The following is a 20,464-nucleotide window of genomic DNA, read 5'->3' as shown; positions in this document are numbered from 1 at the left end:
TATTGAATTGGTTTCTTATGACATCGCTTTCACAGATGCGGAGTGTTTAATGTCGATTAGAAGTTTATCAATATATATGCTTTCTGCATTGTCTGTTGGTGTATTTATTACTTACAACAATGTGCCTTATTACCGTTGATAATAAATGCTGCATATCTGTAAATATCGATGTCATAATAAACCAACACTATTTTTTTATGTAGATATAATTGTTATTTATAAGTAAAATTAATTATTATATAAGAATAATATGTGAAAATTTATTACTTCATAAATAACTAGTCTCCATAAATTTATGTAACTTCTATTTTAACATTTATACTTTATACTAATTTATCAGATGGATGGAGTACAGTTTGCTATGTATAGTATTAATTGGACCGATAAAAGTATAAAATTAAAAAAAATGCTCTTGTTGGCTATGAGTTTAAATCACACGAACAAATTAAAGATGAATATTACTCCTCAAAAATCGTTGAATCTAGAAGTATTTGGTTCGGTATGTTTTTTTTTTAGCACTGAAATCGTTATATGTTATCAAATTCAATATAAAATATATTCATTATAATGTGTGTGACTTGATTAAAATAATAATAATAAATGTATAATAATAATTATCAATTAATTATTTATTTTAGGCGATGCGTGTATCATATTCTATAATTTCACTCTTGGCAAAAAAACAAGTTCGAAATAAGAATTTATTTTGAATCATTTTTGTTTTTTTATATATTAAGTTTACTTTGTGTTAAATTTTAAAATATAATCTTTAAATTAGGGCATTAAAAACTTGATTTGCAAATAAGCTATATTTTCATTTTAATTTTTGGCATTATTATTAAAAAATACATAAATACCAGAATGTAAGAATAAATAAAGTATTTTTATATGTTGAACAGCTTGGTGAAACAAATGTAGGTACGCGCTAATTCTAGAACGTGCGTATAGTACGTGTGTTTGAGGCGCCGCACTCTCAAGAGTATACAAGAGTAACAATGACATATATTTATTTTGTAAATCGTTCTAAAATTATCGTAACAGAATAAATTTTATAAGTTCACTACGAAAATATTAAGATAAATAACTTATTATTCTATATCTGTGTAATCTACAGTCAAATAATATTGAATTATTTTACATTTTCCATGAGCTTATGAAAAAAACTTCTGCTGAATTGAATATAATTACTTGGAATATTTCTATATATTTAAGCTATGAGTTGTGAACTGTCCTCATTAATATTTTATAATGTGTATTTTACGAAATGCTTCCTTTTGAAATAGTGTACGCTCATGACTACTTAAAGAAATACAAAATGTAGATCAGCAATGTTTTAAATTGCGGGTCCATTACATTTAACCGAATATAAACGTAGCAAATACGTTAATTTATTGTTTATAGATAGAAATGATAAACCCTTCGGGCATTTCTGCTGTATTTCTAATCTAGAGCGATTGGTATCCACACAGCTCTCCAAACATAACTCCCGTAAGTTCTTATGTGATAGTTGTCTATTATTCTTTTATTCGGAATTAAAACTAAAACAACACCAGCTTGAAAATTGTATGCGTGTAAAAACTGTTGTACCAAAGCCACCCAAAAACATCATGAAATTTCAAAATTATAATAAACAATTCCCCGTCGAATTTGTCATCTACGCCGATTTTGAATCGATATTAAAACCTATAGCTACATGCGATCCAAATCCGGCACAATCTTTTTCAAACAAAATTAGCATTCATGAACCGCATAGTTTTTCTTATTTTATAAAATGTTCATACGATGAAAATTTGGATCGCATGGAGCTATATCGTGGAGAAAATTGTGTGAAGGTGTTCATTGAGAAACTAAGAGAAGATATAAACCGTATAAGTGATATTTACTCGAATTCCGTTTCAATGATGCCGTTAACTTTAAAACAAGAACACGATCATTATTTAGCAACTGTGTGTCATATTTGCGGCGGAGAATTACGTTATCACGATAAGGTTTTCGATCATTGTCATTTAACGGGAAAATATCGTGGCGCTGCGCATAGAGATTGTAACCTAAAATGCACGGTTCCGTCATTTGTTTCCGTAATACTGCATAACATGCAGAATTATGATTTGCATTTTATTATTACAGAACTTGGATTTGGGGATGATGATGAGGGCATTTAAGTAGTGGCAAAAACTAATGAGAAATACATGTCAATTAGAAAAACAATTAAAACAACTAATAATAAGCGGTTGACGTTGAAATTTATAGACTCATTAAACTTTTTACCATCTTCTCTTGAAAAATTAGCTGACACTTTAATGCCCGAACAATTTACCATTGCAAGGAGAATGTACACAAATGATGATGAGTTCATGATGATGTGTCGTAAGGGAGTATTCCCTAATGAATATGTGACTGACATGGACGTTCTGAATGAAAGTACATTACCTCCCAAATCCTCGTTCCGTAGTATATTTAATATGAGTGATATAACAGACAAGGATTACGCTCACGCAAAAAAATATGGGAAAAATTTAATTGTTCGACATTGGGGGATTATTCGGATTAATATTTAAAAACCGACGTATTTCTTTTAGCGGATATCTTTGAAAATTTCAGAAAAATGTGTTTAGTAAATTATGGTCTTGATCCTTGTTGTTATATCACTACTCCAGGATTCAGTTTCGATGCCATGAAACGAATTACTGGGGTCAAATTGGAATTAATGACGGACATCGAGATGATTAGTTTCATTAATAATGGAATTCGTGGGGGTGTCTCTCAATGCGTATCTCATTATAGTGAAGCTAATAATAAATATTGCGACAATTTCGACTCGTCGAAACCGTCAAAATATCTATTATATCTCGATGCTAATAATCTCTATGGCGCAGCGCTTAGTCAACACCTTCCACTTGGAAATTTCAAATGGTTAGAAAAAACAGAAATCGATGCGTTAGATGTCATGGAAATTGACGATGATAGTGATTGGGGGGTTATTTTAAACGTCGATTTAGAGTACAGTGATAATTTACATGACCTTCATTCAGATTTACCACTATGCCCCGAAAATATAAAACCTCCGAAATCAAAATTTAAAAAATTGATACCGAATTTATATGACAAAAAAAATTATGTTATTCATTATCGATGTCTAAAACAGGCTATTAGTTTAGGACTAAAGGTGAAAAAAATTAATAAAGTACTTCGATTCGAACAGTCGGCTTGGATGAAAGGGTATATAGATTTAAACACTAGAAAACGAATGGAATCCAAGTCGGCTTTCGAAATTGAATTCTTTAAACTCATGATCAATTCAATTTATGGTAAATGTCTCGAAAACCCCGAAAGAAGATTAGATGTAAAAATTATAACCAAATGGCAAAATATAGGAAAACGATTCGGGGGTAGTGTGTTGATTTCGNTCGGAAAACGATTTGGGGCTAGTGTGTTAATTTCGAAACCAAATTTCCATAGTGTATCAATCTTTAATAATAATATGAGAGCCATCCATATGAAAAAAACTGAAATCGTATATGATAGACCTTGCTATGTCAGGTTTTCCGTTTTGGAAATAGCAAAGACTATCATATACGATTTCCATTATAATTTCATGAAGAAAATATACGGGAATATGTGTAAGTTGTTGTATACGGATACAGATTCTCTATTTTATGAAATACGAACTGTGGATGTTTATAATGATATTAAAAATAATTTAAATAAATTTGATACGTCGAATTATGACCCCAATAANGGGGCCATAAATACATCCCCCCCTCCTCACCAGATTAAAAATAATAATATGATGCGTACTTCTACATTATTTATAAATATTTAACTTTACGTTTTTTCTATGTAAATTTGTAAATAATTAATTTATGATATATAAATTGTATGAATTTAATATTAATTTAAAATCTTGATGTCAGAAATAAATATAAAGTTAAGTTACTGTTGTTTAGAAATATTATAAAGTTGTAAATTGTAAATATTTATAATTAATTGATTTATAAATATCGGATTAAATTTTAAGTTAATCTATTAACACAGATAAATGTATAGTTAAGTTATTATCATTGAAAATACATATGCTTTGTAATTAATTTATATATCTGAGTAAATTTGATGATAGTATTAAAAATTGGTTGTAAAAAATAAATTTATAGTTAAGTTACTATTATTTAAAAAAAAAAATATGATTTGTATGAAAATGAAAATTAATAAAACGTATTTAATAGGTAATATGAATCTTAATATCGTAATTTTCTATCTAATTAACTTATTCACTAATATTAAACTTATGATAAAATGTTTTCATAGCGTTTCCATTTTGCAATGCGACCTCTTCCTTTATGTGTATTGGAAAATTAATTATCTTCACGGAATAATAGATTCTAAAAAAATCAATAACATTATTTATCACAATAAATTAGGTTTATTATTACTAAAAAAAATTATGTACTATTATACTTAATATTTATGATTAAATTTATAGTATGTTATAATACTGTCAAGGTATGCTCTGAGACGATCAACAGTTGTATAATATTATTCTACCTACGAATAAAAATAAAAGTTAATAAATATAAAATACATTGAATCTATAGTTACTCGATTGTTCCTTTAAATTATAATTTTTTCTCCGTGTTGAAAAAACTGAGTATTTTCGATGTTGAAAAAGTATGTTGTAATACTTACTTTTTTACGTTTTCGGTGAAGATTTTTACTCTTACGTATGTCACTATATTTTAATTTTTTATTGAAATAGTTATTTCATGTGATTGTGTACTCAATGTTATCAATATGTACAACATTATGTTATAATTCAAAAATATAAATAAAATCGGTAAAAAGTTGGTAAAATATAAATGATGAAAATGAGCGATGGGTATAGTGAGAACCTGATGTTGTGGTTCTATCGGGGTCGTATGGTTCGAGGGTTTAGAACGACAAAGACAAGTAGATATAAAAATATATTAAGTTCCTCTTATAGAGGTAGAATAAACTTTTGTCTGGTTAGTTTCTAATGTCCTAACTAAGAGGCAACGAAACGGCGAAGCCAGTTCACGAATACCTCGGCAACGAGACGGCAGAGCCAGTCCACGAATACCAGAGCCTAATTTATACAGTAGAAAGCACGCTAGGTTTTTTAAAACATCTTTAAGGCAACGAAACGGCAGAGCCAGTTCACGAATACCATATAACGTGATTATGTATAATTTCTTTAACCAACCAGTCAAAATTGACACTTTAAGATATTAATTTAATAAATGATCTATTGCTTTGTCATTCTTTACTCAAATTTATTAACTCCAAATAATTGGGATAACATAAAATTACTTACTTCTTTTATTCTTGTAAATTGCNAACTTAATTTATAATTAAGTTAAATATCAGTTAACTATATGCTATTATTTTGTATCAAAAGTAATTCCCATGAACATAAGGATTCTTTTGTTTCATAATATTTTTGAATAGTTTATTTGCTATTTCATCAAAAATTTTACCATTGTTGTTTTCACTAATAACAGATAGTATCTGTTAATGACTGGCGTTTATGATATACATTTAAAGTATGTGTAATTTAATATTGATAAAATTTCAAGAACTATCGATTTTATTTTTAACAAACTTGTATATTTTTAATATTAATATGTTGTTCAAGTATTAAAATCTGAATATTGGTTGTATTATCTAAACAATCATAGTGTATTATTTTACGTTACTAAATAAAAGTAGTTGTGGTGACCGCAGTCCTTTGTGTCATTTCCATGAAATGTTTAACATTTTAAATATTTAATATAATTATCTATATTAAAGTGTAAGGAATATTATTTATGATGACGTTATGTCATTTTTAAGAAATGTTTAACATTATTAATATTTAATATTTTACATTTCATTTACTTTTATATTTATTGATGAATTATTAAGGATAGTCTAGGAAAGTCTAATAGTACTATAATTATTTTTATATTCTATAAAATTTTAAGTATTAACTGTGACATTTTCTATTCTTTTTTGGGTATTTAAATGACAATAAATTTTTATACAAAGGGAAGTAGTGATTGTTCCTGTTATTTTTTTAACAACGATGACATGTATTTTCATAAATAGTAAAATAGAGAAAAATTTTACTTAATTTTTTTTATTAATATTTGCTGTCTACAGCTAAAAGTGAAGTAGTGATATAATCGTAAGTAAATGCTCAGATTATCGAAAATTAATATTTTAAATTTTTTAAACAATATCTTTTTGAAATACATCACATATTTTAGTACATTTTTTTACTCAACTGCAATAATAACAATTTTTTATCTAGTTAATTCCTAAAAATATTTACAGAATTTCATATACTGAGTGATTCATATATCAATAACCACATAATTAATCAAAAAATTTAAATAATATTCACAATTTTTAGCTTCGATGCTAAGCTGAAAAGGTATTAATTTTACTATGATGTGTTTTTTTATTTTTTATTTTTTTTTGTGTCTGTGAAAGCTCAATCTCAGCTACCGCTGGACCGATTTTTATGAACAATACTTCAAAAGATAAAAAATTGTATCTGGTCGTAAACATTACCCTCAGAAATTGAAAAAAATTCCCCCGCTCCCTGTAAATGGAAGAAATCATACAAAAAATTACAATTTAACAAATCGGTAATTTTCGTCATTTCTTCAATTTTTTTTTTTTTTAACTGCTGTAATTATATTAAAAATGAACAAATCAATTTAATCTGATTTAATATAATTAAATAATAATTAAAGGTCTGATTTAATATAATTAATAAAAAACATTTTTTATAGATACCTTAGGTATTTACCTATCATTTAATATATTTTTGTGTACTTTGACTCTTTACTTGACCACAGGAGGAGTTTTTTTTATAATTGCGAAATTGCAACTTTTTCATTTTAACTTTTGAAAATGTTCCGAAAATACTGGAACTTTTACATACATTTTAAATTAAAGCTTATGTAATATACTTGTATTAGAAAAAAAAATTGACTTCTAGCTAGACTTGTCTTCGCGTTGAAAACAACTGTCGTATTAAAAAAGATGCTACTTTGTGAAAAAACTCTTAATATTATATTTTACATTTTTTAAATTTATGTTATCATAACTTTTTAAAAAAATGTATGAATTAATACTATTTTTTTATGATAAATACTTTATATATACCTCTTTCATTCAAAATAATTTTTATTTACCTTTTTAAAATTTTTTAAAACCATTTCTCTTTATACAGAGGGAGTTCCAACCAATAAATAGGCGTATAGATAGTAGAACTTTTTCAATTAAATTTTTGAAAATTTTACGGAAAGACTGACACTTTTATATATATCTTAATTAAAACTTATGTAACATACTTTAATTTGAAAAAAAAATTTGACCTCTGGACTTGTATTCATAGTGAAAATGACTACCGTATTAAATATAGCACGATTTTTGTGTTAAAATTCATGGTTTTGTATTTTATATTATTTTAAAATACCTAAAAAGGGGAGTACACTGATTTTTATAAATATTATATAAATCTAATTTACATAGAATAGAAAGTTAAACTCAATTCAATTGAGTAGATTTTTTTAACAAGTTTTTTATTGGTTTATTTTTTTAATTGTTTCGATGCTAAACTAAAAAGTTATTTATCTTGTAATAATTTTTTGTTTGTCCATAAAAATTATCAGCTCTCACTGGATCAATTCTGATGATAATACGTTGAAATAACCGATCTGATATCTAGTTAAACTAATAGTCATAAAATATTGGAATAAATCCCTTAATTTTAGTAATTTAGACAAATATTTACTGTAAGAAATGTCAACTTAAAAAAAAAAAACTATTTTTAAATAAATATCTCCACAATTAATAAGAGTACAAAATTAATTTTTATACTAAATTACACAGTAAAATTTTATCAATAAAATAAAATATTTTTTAATCAGCATAAACTAAAATATACTTTGCTTAACCACGTTTTTACGCTGATTTCAAATCTGCAATTAGATTAATTTCCATCGTCTCTTTTTTGAGATTATTACTAATTTATATAAACGAGTAGTTACATTTAAAAAATGATTTTGATTTTTAATATATAAAAAATAATCCACGCAAAATTTCGATCAAAAATGTCATGTTTGACCTATTGTTTGGTACTTTAAAGTTAATTTTTAGAAAGTTAAAAATGTTGAACTTCTAAGCTTTTTATTAGTTTAACTTGCAAGTTTGAAATTGATTAAATTAAATAGAAAATTTTAAAAAAGATTTAAAAAATGATTTTGTTTAGATTTATATATGGTCAGGAACATATTTAATTTTTATTAACAGTAAAATTATGAAAATAGTCCAAATTTTCGTTAAAATCACTTATCATATTTTTTGTATTTATATCGTAATAAATGATTTCATTAGAAATAATTACTATGTAATTCTTAGCGTTTAAATAGATGCTATAATTAGAATGTAACGTACATATTATTCGTCCATCACCAACAGTGCACATTGCAGTTTTAATAGTGCCGATTTAATATATATACTTGACCAACAACGATCAAAGAATTTGTGTATTACTAAATACATTAATAAAATTCATTTTCTATTTTACGACAAAATTTCACAATTATATCTATACTATATTAAATTATCTTAAGAAATTAGTTTAAAATTCGCATACACCTTTATACAATTATTATCTTAAGCGCGTCGAAAATAATCAAACCATCCGCATAAGCCAAACCGCTTGGCAAACGCTAGGATTTAAGGACTCTAATATAAACAAATTGAACAAAGACACAAATCGTTCAAATTATTAGAGACAACCTTAATAACTTAAAATTAGCTTACACATTTCAAAGGTGTAACAATATAAAACACTCAGTAGGCGCTACCGTTGTTCTTTCAAAAGAACGATTTACCATATTTAAACGCGTTAGCACGTGGAAATACACAGCAGAAAGCTTTGCTACCTTATCTCTTAATAACAAATTGAAAACTTTAAAAGCCGACAATAGGGGATATACATACTTTTTCTGTTCGAAAAATGATTTAATTAATATCTTAGGCAGTTTAAACAGCGAATAACCAATCAATAGTTCAATAAATAGTCTTATTGCTATACTTCGCGCGAAACTTAATCAGCGAAAAATACGACTCGGACAACGAGTCTGATATTGAAAATCTTCCGAATATAAAGTTTTTTCCTACTATTGAAACTAAAAGCTCATCTAGCGGCTCCACTTCACTCGTTATATTAGAAAAAACATTAGTTAAAATAAAAACACTTAATTTAGAAACCAACAACGTTGTTTCAACAATTTCACCGCCTAAATTAGATATTAATACTTAAAAAAACTTTTACAACTCAGACGCACAAATCATATTAAGAAAACAAAACTTAGAGACAAGAAAGAAAAAGGAAACTGAAACGATTCAGGAATATTTGTTGAATGTAAAGGCAGAATGTAAAAAAGTTGATAAAAATATGCCTGAGAGGGATGTAATAAGATATATTGTGAGATGGTTGCCCGGAGAGTACTTCAGAAATATAGAAATTATGAATTTAGACACACTTGAGATATTTGATGAAAACATTAAAAGGTTAGAAAGAGACGCTGGGTTAAATAACAAATCTGATAAAGACAGTGAAATAGAAAAGTTAAAAAAGCAAGTAGAGATTTTAACGTTATTTTTACAGAATAACCACTAGGTAATCTATGTTAGGCCTTCACGCAATATCATGCAGCAAATCGTTCCAATAATTATCATAATGAACAGGGAAATTTTATTAACAATAATTTCAATAGGAATAATTATAGACCCCTGTTAGGAATTATGGGAATAATAACGGGCACGCCAATATGAATTTTACAAATAACATAAAGGATAATTGGCAAAACTACAACCAAAATAACTTTATTAATAATAGAAATAAAAATCACAACATTAGAAATTATAATAATTATAGACATGAAAATAATTACATAGAGAGTAACGAAAACACTAATAATGTCCAAAACCCGTAGTATAACAATAAATTCGGATCGAACTCGTCCACAAACTTATTACTCTACGATCCTATACAAAATATATATTATCCTACAAATTCTAACGATGGGGACGCTAAGCAAATAATTTACGAAACTGATCGAAGCACCGCCAGAAATTACAAAAAGCACTATAGTCAAAACAAGGAGACTAGGCAGAGTTTTGACACTCCTACACCGCCTAGTCAATCACCATCCATTAATTCCTCTAAAAACTCATACAACATCAAACAAAATGATAGTATATATACAATATTATTAGTATTATTATTATTTTTTTTTACATTCACGCATAAGGTTAATTTTACACTGTCGGCTTATACCTTGATAATTTTTAAATGCAATTAAACATTGTCCATCTTACACAAACCACGTGAACAAAAGGTTGTCATACTTTGGTGCCCCGAAGCTTATCAAGAAGCCGACGACAGGGCAGAGCTTCTCACAAGAACCGCTTGGTAGCCGACTATTGAAAGCAACACTGAAGGAAGCTCTTCCAAGGCTCAAGAGACTGCGAATCCAGGAGTGTGGTCATCGAAAACAAAAAGTGGTTTTGTGCTGTGATGACACTGTACCTTCTTGATCAACCAATAACTTTACCTTTATTTTCAGGATTTATATACGTTTATCACCAATTCCCTATTCATTGTATTGTTTTTCTTTTAGAAGATTCAGAGACGAATCTTACCGGGCGAGGGTGATCTGTAAACAGATTATTCGTCCATCACCAGCATTACCATTTCAATACCACACTAGTGCCTGATCAGCATAAACGTCCCTACGACCTACTACGGGTGGGTATGCGGCTCGCGCGTGTGTAAACAAAACCGATGATATTCTTCTTCCTTAAATAAATATATAACGACAAGCAGTCGACATTTTACCACGCTCGCGGCTACTCATTTTTTATTACAGATTATATTTTTATTACTACAACTTAATTCCGACAATATTATCTTATAATATTAATTTAACTATTATTATTTATTTTATTACAATCAAATTTGTGTACGCTCGCCGCTGTCGCTCACCTAACTTGGATACCACAACATCTCTAGAGATCCAGTCAGGTTATATTTAAATATACTATTAAATAGAAATAAATGATTGTTAACGTTGTTAGTTGAGAGTCTATATTTATTGATCAAGAAACCACTAACTGCCCTTCTAGTGGGATATAAATTATGTAGGGCCAGCGTTGCCCCGATAAGGTACAGCTTAGCGAACTGTTAGAATCCTAGCGGGAAAGCACGTTGCAAGAATAAGTTTTCCGTAAAAATTACAACAAAAAATTATTGAATATCAATTTCATACTATAATTAATTGTTATAATAAATAAAAATTCATATCTGATACCTGTAAATCAACTACTAATTAGGAATAACGATAGTAATAGGAGTTAGTTTAGTTTTGCTATAAGAATAATCAACAAATTTCATAAAATTAAAGACTATTTACAGATTTGCATCAAAGCGTTTTTTATGATTGTGATTTTAATCACTGTCAGATATCATCTATACTGAACCCAACTATACCACATCCTCACTATGCCTCGATTCCATTGTGCTATCATTTTATTTTTCGTTTCTTTTAGTTACATTTTTTTCTGAAGTTTATTCATAAATATTTTTTATGATCAAACCTTATACCTTATAATGATGTAAAATTTATTTTTTCATATTTATTTATTTTTTAAGTGGCAACATACGTAATTAACTAGCTTTTTTCTTAGATAATGACGTAATAAAGAAAATTACTATATCATTGAAAAATTGAGAAAAACTTGTACCTAAAAGATATCAAAAAATAAAATATAGAAATTATTTTTATTTTTCGATTAATTAAATGATTCATGATAAATTAATTATTAGTATAGGGGTTAAACATTTTAAAAATAAGTTAATTGTTACCAAACATGTGAACAGCGGAATCTCTTTATCTTACTAATTATAAATACTCAATATAATACTGTCGAATTCAGTGAATATATCACATGTTTAACTCATATAATAAATTATTGTGTGTGAAAGTCATATACAAATTACTCAATTAATTAAGTAAAAAGAAAAGAACAACAAGAAAAATACAAAAAAGTAATAAATAATATTAATTTCATACATTTTTTTTTTTTTAGATCAATTAGTCATACAAGGGCAGAACAACCCTACTCCAAAATAAAATGCAAAGCCAAATTCGAGAAAAATTTATTTTAAACGATCGAATATTAATGATTCTAAATTTTCATTGTGAACTTAATCCATTTAATCTGACTGCAATTTCCAATTTCAAGTTTTACCAACTCTTTTATTCTCTATTATTAGTAGTGGAATTTATTGTAATCAATTGCTATGTATTTATTGGTTTTAACTATGTGAAAAACGATTTTATTTCAGCTACACAATTATTTATAAATATAATATCCGCTATTCAAATATATCTAAATAACTATAGACTTTCTAAAAAATATGGTGAATTAAGAAAATTATTAGATGCAACGAGTAGCTACTTTCTGTTTTCTAATAATAAAGCAAAATATATATTTAAACACAACGAATCTAAGTGTACTAAAATAATAAATATATACTTTTTTATGTATATTTCAGCGTGTTTAGGTTGGATCCTTAGTCCATTACTAATAAAAGAATATCCTCTAAAAAGAAGTGACGGCAGTCTGGTTATTTATCATAATAACATCCTAAATTCATTCTTAAGTTTTATACCAATTTCGGTTTATGAGCGAATTTATCCAATTGTATATCTATTAGAAGCTTTCGAATTAGCACATATTTGTTTTGAAATGTTTTTCTACTATACAATAGTTATACAATTTTGTTGGATGTTATCAGCTCAATTGAAAATAATTACGTTTAAATTCGAATCATTTGGATACAAATATGTTGAATTAGGTACGTGTAAAATGATTAATCATAATCTTTATTTCTTCAATATTTTTTGATAACCTAGAAGGAAAACATAATTTTTTCAATACTAGTAAGATTTTAAATTAATTATCTATTTTCCAAATAGAACAGAAAAACGACTCTTACTACATGAAAAATTTAAATCAAATATTTTTGGATCAGACAAAGATAAACGTGTAAGTTGATAAAAATATTTTAAATCAAGGCGAATACTTCATTTTAATCTTTTTTATATTTATGTATTGTTAAAATGATACATTTATTCTATGTGTTTAGCGTTGATAATGGTAACATTGTTTCCGAAATACGTATCCGCGACTTTTCATTAATTTTTTTGTGGCTTTTGAGTTTAATATTTTTAATATTTTTTAGTTTTTTTAAATTAATAATATTTTTAATATAGTTTTAATTTTACTTTATAATAACGTATTATTATACAATATTAAATAATAATAATATATAATATTGTATATATTATACAATCAAATGCAGTTGTCATATATTTCAACACATTTTAAAGTGTTATTCACAATATGGTAGATAATCCAATAACTAATTCGATGTTACATTTTTATTAATCTTTATTATTCTTATTAGTTCAATTAAGAAATTTCATGAAATCATGAAACCGATGACGTGGTTTACTTTTGTATATTGTTTAAATCTTTTAAATGCTCTCACATATGTGTGTATATTGGTATGTATTTTTAAACTTAGCAATCAAGTGATTTTCATAATTTGATGAGAAATTTGTTTGTAGATTTACTTTAAAAATGACGGTGTATTATCTGTTACTTTTGTGAAAATATTATTAGCAACATCAGTGGTCATTATCGATTTGTTTGTTATAAGCTATTTTTATGGTTATCTTGAAAATCAAGTAAATTAGATTTTGACAGTAGTTAGTACATTTTAATTAAATTTTGACTAAAATTTTAAAATATTTATAAAAAAGTTTTTATCAAAATTATACGAAAAAAGTATGTCCCTTAAATAAAAGTATGAAACAGTAAAGTATAAAAAGTATAATAAACAAACATAGTTTAAATGAATTTTAATAATATTTAATCAAATATTTTACTCTGTAGCTACATTTAAATGTTTTGTTATAACAGTCCATTATGTATTACTACTAAAATCTTGTTAATTTTGTGTTATTTTATAGTTATCTCGAAAATCAAGTTAAATTATTATTTATTTTATTAATATGGTTTTATCATTTTGAAATTATCTACATAATAAAAATTTTGATTCGGCCAAATCAAAAATTTAATTTAATTAATTAGATTTTGATGATAGGCAGCACGTTTTGATGTAATTTTTACTTAAATATGATATAAATGTTACGGTCAAAGTAGAAAATTAGTCATTGTATACAATGTTCGATTGTATGAAGCCATGTGGATAATTATACACATTGACTAGACATTGTATACAATGACTAGTACTGAAAATGCCAAGTAAACACAAATTATTATCATGACAAATGATATACAAAAAACATTTTCTTTAATATAATTTATTTTTTGACACATATTATTTATTTTTACAATTGTTGCCATTGTGACACTTAGTGTTACATAAAATATTTGCTTTTTTGCATTTACATTTTCTTGTGTCACATTTTTGTGACACAAGTGCAGCATTCGTAACCTTGTCCTCTTAGGTTGGAAAGTAATCTAGAGACTTCCCTCAGTGGTAACTGAATGTCGAGTAGATCCTCAATATTAATAAACTCCTCCTTGCAAATTGTAAACTGATTTCTACTGTAATAATGTTGCAGTTTACCTTTGGTTGTACTTTCCATCATCCACTAAAAACAAATCTTAATTACAAATTGAAACATGAACATAATTAACAAAAATATTGCTTTTATTACCTGATAGTATCACTCCCAAAATTGATCGTAAGTCACTTCGAACTCTATCCGCATCTGGTATTTTAATTTTAACTGATTGTCCAATTTTTCAATCACAAAATCTTCTTTCTGAGATAAACTTCATTTTATTAGCTTGAATTTCTAAATTATTAACAGCATCAGTTCTTTTAGTTTTTATAAAAAGTTTTCTGAAATTTAAAGCATCATCATCATTTTTTTCTCCTTCGTTTTCTTCATTTTTTTTATTTTCTTCGCTTTTTTCGTCTTTTTCTTCTCCAATTGCAGTGTTCAATGCTTTTTCTAAGTCGTCTTCCGACTTTGCGAATGGCTAGGTTTACCATGAACAATTGTCAAATCACTCCACATATTACACAATTCTTCTATAACCTTGTTGGCAAATTCTCTTCTGTTGTCACTTTGTAATATTGCTGGAGCACCAAAAGTCGTAAAGACATCCAGCAACACATACGCAACTTCTTCAGCACGTTTATGAGTTAAAGGACGTAAATTTACAAATTTAGTTAAATGGTCTTGATAGACCAAAATAAACTTATAATTACCATCAGGTTGCGCCTGCATATCAATTAAATCGACTTGACAACGCGGATTCATTTCTGTTGATATGATAGGTTTAGCAACTAAGCCCTTTTTAATCGAACTGCCTTTTTTTGACATGATTCGCACAAGTTCAAGTACAACATTATTGTTTCTCTTGTAATATTTTTATATTTACTATTTAGACTATGTCCCATTCTACTGCGACCTCCATGCCCGATTGATAAATGTGTTTCATGAAGAATATTAAATATTTCTTTATTATGTACGTAATATTTAATTTGATACCAACCTTCATTTATTGGCACAATAAGTCTTTCCACATTACTCACTTTAAAAATATCATATTTCTTAATCAATTTATAATCATTTGGAGTTTTAGTTTTATTCAATTTTAATGCTTTTAAATGCAAAATTAGTTCATCATATTTTTTTTTACTTAGGTATGTACTATTATTTTTTTTATTTTCTATTATATTATTCAGACGATTTATAAATTTAGTTTCCATTTTTAAAACACGCACAAGACAATTCGAACGCACAAACGTATAACACGGCACTGTTAGTATGTTTATGTACAGCGTACGAGCTACATATTACAAAGATACGATTAAAGTTAAAGTTTCCCGATTACCTATTAATTTTTTCTGGTGGTTGTGGTCAATCAACTACTGATAATACCGAAATAAACGACAGTTTTAGAATTGTACACAATGTCCTCACCTGTTTTAGCATTGTATACAATGACCAGTCATTGTATTACAATGACTAGTCTATGTATGAACTACATTTGTATGGTTTACTTTTGCCCAAATAGCATCAGCATTGTGTACAATGACCAGATATAGTATACAATAACTGATTTTTCCACTTGGACCGTAACATAAATACTTAATTAATAGCGTTATTAAATGTTTACTAAAGCTTTAGAAAGTTCTTTTCACAAATGTATACATCAGTAAATAAGAGCAAAAATCTATAAAACAGTTGTATTATAGATTTATATTAAACGACTAAATAGTAATTAATTGTCATTTTTTATAAAAAAAATATAGAGTGACTATCATTAGACTAGCATATTAGTTTATCCATTAGCCACTACTATATATTTCTTTTAAAATAATAATAATTTTGAAAAATGTATTTTTTTAATATTAATGTAGTATTTATTTCGCAATTTATGAGTGTGTAAATACTTATTATGTCCATCTTTTATTTCCTATTATAGTAAAAACTTAATTTTAGTTTCAATGCTCTTGTATCAATATCGATTAAAATTATGACATTTTCAAAAAGTATGGCAATTTTTTAATAAATGGACGAATCAAAAAAAATTTCTTTTTAAATACCTCATGTATGTTTCTTTTATAAGATAAACATATTTTTTGAAAATCTGACACTTTAACTGTCTACAGGGACTCAACATAACAACTTTCTCATGATAAATTAATATTTTCAAATATTCCGAAATTATTGTGTCTTATAAACATATTAAATTTAAAGCTTATATTACATACTACAAATTATAAAATAATTGTGTCCGACACCTTTTCTTCTGTCTCAAAGATATATTCTCAACTTTTCAAATTATCAAGTTAACTTATTCTGTAAATTGCTCAGATTTTAAATGTGCCTAAAAGTCATAATTTTAATAATAATAAAAAAACAATTGATTTATTAAAATATACAAATTCATTTTTTTTATCGTTAACCACTCAATTACAAACAATATAAAAATAATTTTTTTTGATTACTTTAAGTTACATATTATTCTTGAATTATTAATTATGTAATACTTTTAAAGTTAATCTTTTATGATTTGTAAGGCTATCAATTTTTTTTTTTCTTTAAACGGTACGCAATTTTGAGTTAAATAAAATTTTTGAAGTTTTATTTTAATAATAGATAGCATTTGAATTTTTAATATAAGTATATTCGTTTATTAGATACAAAACTCGAAAGTATCAAGTTGTTGAGTTAATATACATATATAATACACTAGGGATTACAAATACAAGTAGTGATTTGGTTTTTTAAGACGTCTCTTTTACAGATACGGAGTGTTTAATGTCAATATATATGCTTTCTGTATTGCCTGTTGGTGTATTTATATACTTACAACAATGTGCTTTACTACCGTTGATAATAAATGCTGCATATCTGTCATAAAAAACCAACACAATTTTTTTATGGAAAAATACTTGTTTTTTTAAACAAAATTAATTATTATTTAAGAATAATATGTGAAAATGTATTACTTCATTAATAACTATTCTACATAAATTTTAGTGACTTCTATTTTAACATTTTATATTTTATACTATTTTATTAGATGAAAGTAGTACAGTTTGCTATGTATAATATTGATTGGACCAAGAAAAGTATAAATTTCAAAAAAAATCTTTTGTTGGCTATGAGTTTAAATAACACTAACAGATTAAAAATGAACATTACTCCACAAAAATCGTTGAATCTAGAAGTATTTGGATCAGTAAGTTATTTTTTTAGACAAAAAAAACTGAAATCTTTGTGTGTTATCATAATTCAATATAAGATACTTTTTATAAAGTGTATGACTTGTTGTGAACTGGCTTTTTGCTTTATAATTGTAATTATGTAATTTAATAGTATATATATATAATAATCATGGGAACGGAAGCCTCTATTGTCTTGTATAAAGTATTTACCAGGCAAGCATCGAGTTCTTCTAGAACATTCGATGCTTGCTCAGCCTTTTTCAATGCATTGGGCCTACGGCCGCCGCCGCCTGAGGCGACGCGCCAGTAGGAGTCAGCTACTCGTTCAAGAGTCATAGAGTTCATGGGTCGAACCTGGACGACTCTCCACTGAATCTTTTGTTAATTTGCTCACTGAATCTTTTATGTTAATTTGCTCACTGAATCTTTTATGTTAACTTGTTCACTGAATCTTTTATATTAATTATCAACTAATTAAAATCGAGAAGTTAATTATAAGTGTAAACATATTTTTTTTAAATATAATAAACTAATTATCAAACGCATTCTCTCTTCATTTGTCTACCGTACCAACCCGGTCACAACAGACTTAATTAAAATAATAATTATAATAAATATACAAAGTGTTCAGGAAATAAGGAAACGTGTAAATTTTTATGAGCAATAAGAACAATAGAAACCCGTTTTCTTACTTACTAAATATCCTAAATTATAATAATTATCAATTAATATTGATTTTAGGCAATGCGTGTATCATATTCAATAATTTCACTTTTGGCAGAAAAAACAATTTCAAGATAAGAGTTTATTTTGAATCTTTTGTGTTTTATTATATATTAAGTTTACTTTGTGTTAAATTTTACAATTTTATTTTTAAATTAAGGCATTAAAAACTTTATTAGTAAATAAGCTATATTTTTATTTTAAAGTTTGGCAGTATTATTAAAAAAGACATGAATACCAGAATCTAATGTAAGAATACATCAAATATTTGTATGTGTTGAAGGGCTCGGTGCAACAACGATAGGTACGCGCTAATCCTTTAACGTGCGTATAGTACGCGTGTTTAATGTGCCGCACCCTCATACGCAAAAGCTTACTCCACCGACCTTGATTATTAAGTACATTACTACCATTATACCAGTCTATACCATTGTGCGCCCGTCGTGTACATAACAAGTGCCTCCGTTTGTATCAAATACCCTTGTAGTCTTCAACATTTTAATGTAAAGTATTCCAACTGTTCATTTCTCACCGTCATCAGTCATCTTTCATCTATTGTATGTTACACAGTTAAGTTTTTATTTGTTTGTAATTATTATATTATATTTTATCTATTTTGTTCAGAGATGCCTTGTTGGTCATTTTAGTATTAAGTGACCCCCCCCCCAATCCACAATTCTATGATAGTTTGTATATATATATATATTGTTACTTTAATATATAACTCCTTGTCTTGTAATTCTTATAATTTTATTTAGAGTAAGTACCATCCTCAATCTTATATATAGTCCACTCCCTATTTCTTTCTCTGGCATAATTAGACAACCCAACCGGACGTTAACTAACCCGCACATTATAACCGGCGTTCCGTTCAAACATCATTCGTAAAGACAAAATAAATATAGTGCTTTGATTTCTAATTATTACTTGATTAGTGTAGTTAGTGTATTAAAATTATTCTTACCTGTTGCTTACTGATGATGATAGAATCTTGTTGATTTGTAGTTGTTCAAAGTGTTTGTTTAAAATTATTGGAGGTATGTTAATAAAAGAGAATTATAAATGAATTATAGAGTCATGTTTATTACTAAGAAAAGTGTTAATTATTTTAACAAATATTCTAAGTATTCTTTTAAGCGATTTAGAAATACAAAAGTTATTTATTTTCTGCAAATGTTCTAGAAGATACTATTACAACACATATAGTGACTATATACTATGCTGCGATTTTTAATACATTATTATGTATCTAGACTGCCTTATGATCAAAAATAGATCTGGTAAGGGACTAGGGGAACTGCATTCTATACTCCCTGGTACTTATTATTTTGACTCAGTACACTTTGATCATCTAGAACCATTCGAAACCAGCAACAGAGGTAACAAGTACTCTTAACATATTTTGAACTCTACCAATTATTCGAGTGCAAATAGACAAGTGGAACATGTAAATCATTCACTTATTCCTATTTTCTTATTCCTGCGACACATCAGTATCTCAGTAGACTCAGTATGAATAGACGAAATCAGCCTGTCTACTGGAAAGGTCTCATGATACTATCATCAATGCCCAAGAGCGTATGAAAGAATAACACGATAGAAAACTTTTGTGTGGACCTGAGTTTGATATTAAGCTGGTGGTAGTAATGACTATATAACCAGCTCCGGGTGAATCTTCCAAACAGCATATTAAATTTCGTGAACCGCTACCGATGGCGGAGAAGCTGCCAGGGTACACCTTTAGGGTACTAGGAGTATCCAACAAGGGAGGATGAGTATTTTCTACTAACGCTCATATTTCCAATCTAAAGTCATAGAAGATTATCAGTGAAAGTTGATAGAATGTTTGTCTGATAGTAAGGAGACTTGTCAATA

At 27.1% G+C, this 20,464-nt stretch overlaps 2 protein-coding genes, 1 long non-coding RNA gene and 1 pseudogene across 7 annotated transcripts in view; 2 read left to right on the top strand and 2 right to left on the bottom strand.

The window, feature by feature from the left end:
* LOC126902114 (odorant receptor 46a-like) overlaps positions 1–1,182 on the top strand; it is a 143,677-nt gene extending 142,495 nt beyond the window's left edge. Inside the window, exons 6-7 of the mRNA XM_050679139.1 lie at positions 341–499; positions 639–1,182. Coding sequence (XP_050535096.1) covers positions 341–499; positions 639–710 — 231 coding nt within the window. The 3' untranslated portion in view covers positions 711–1,182. The remainder of the gene's footprint in view (positions 1–340; positions 500–638) is intronic.
* Positions 1,183–4,215: 3,033 nt separating this feature from the next.
* Positions 4,216–4,729, bottom strand: LOC126901767 (uncharacterized). 2 transcript variants are annotated; one of them, XR_007703109.1, is made up of 3 exons: positions 4,684–4,729; positions 4,448–4,542; positions 4,216–4,379 (listed from the first exon to the last, which is right to left on the bottom strand). It is a non-coding gene; the product is annotated as an uncharacterized LOC126901767 (long non-coding RNA). The 2 variants fall into 2 exon arrangements; XR_007703108.1 differs by having other exon boundaries at positions 4,348–4,379; positions 4,456–4,542.
* Positions 4,730–6,611: 1,882 nt separating this feature from the next.
* LOC126901723 (uncharacterized) lies at positions 6,612–18,738 on the top strand. Of its 4 annotated transcripts, none has more exons than XM_050678432.1 (7): positions 6,612–6,647; positions 12,638–12,940; positions 13,062–13,131; positions 13,553–13,652; positions 13,716–13,835; positions 17,722–17,880; positions 18,608–18,738. In XM_050678432.1, exons 2-7 carry the CDS (start codon positions 12,832–12,834, stop codon positions 18,665–18,667), a joined length of 618 nt encoding a protein of 205 aa, XP_050534389.1. In that variant the 5' UTR covers positions 6,612–6,647; positions 12,638–12,831; the 3' UTR covers positions 18,668–18,738. The 4 variants fall into 4 exon arrangements, with proteins under 4 accessions (XP_050534389.1, XP_050534388.1, XP_050534387.1 ...); XM_050678431.1 differs by lacking the exon at positions 6,612–6,647 and adding an exon at positions 9,996–10,828; XM_050678430.1 differs by lacking the exon at positions 6,612–6,647 and adding an exon at positions 10,838–11,099 and having other exon boundaries at positions 12,169–12,940.
* On the bottom strand, positions 15,123–16,066 carry LOC126901741 (KRAB-A domain-containing protein 2-like; annotated as a pseudogene).
* Positions 18,739–20,464: the final 1,726 nt, after the last annotated feature.

Source organism: Daktulosphaira vitifoliae, unplaced genomic scaffold (genome assembly GCF_025091365.1).
Source record: "Daktulosphaira vitifoliae isolate Bord-2020 unplaced genomic scaffold, ASM2509136v1 Scaffold_3, whole genome shotgun sequence".
NCBI lineage: Eukaryota > Metazoa > Arthropoda > Insecta > Hemiptera > Phylloxeridae > Daktulosphaira > Daktulosphaira vitifoliae.
This window is presented reverse-complemented; position numbering and strand designations above follow the sequence as displayed.

What these genes read in the sequence shown, in the direction of transcription:
- LOC126901723 (XM_050678430.1), top strand. Translation starts at nt 12,214, where the DNA reads ATGCAAAGCCAAATTCGAGAAAAATTTATTTTAAACGATCGAATATTA. An exon ending in GATCAGACAAAGATAAACGT is followed by an intron (nt 13,132 to 13,552) that starts GTAAGTTGATAA and finishes TATTCTTATTAG; the next exon opens with TTCAATTAAGAAATTTCATG. An exon ending in ATCTAGAAGTATTTGGATCA is followed by an intron (nt 17,881 to 18,607) that starts GTAAGTTATTTT and finishes TATTGATTTTAG; the next exon opens with GCAATGCGTGTATCATATTC.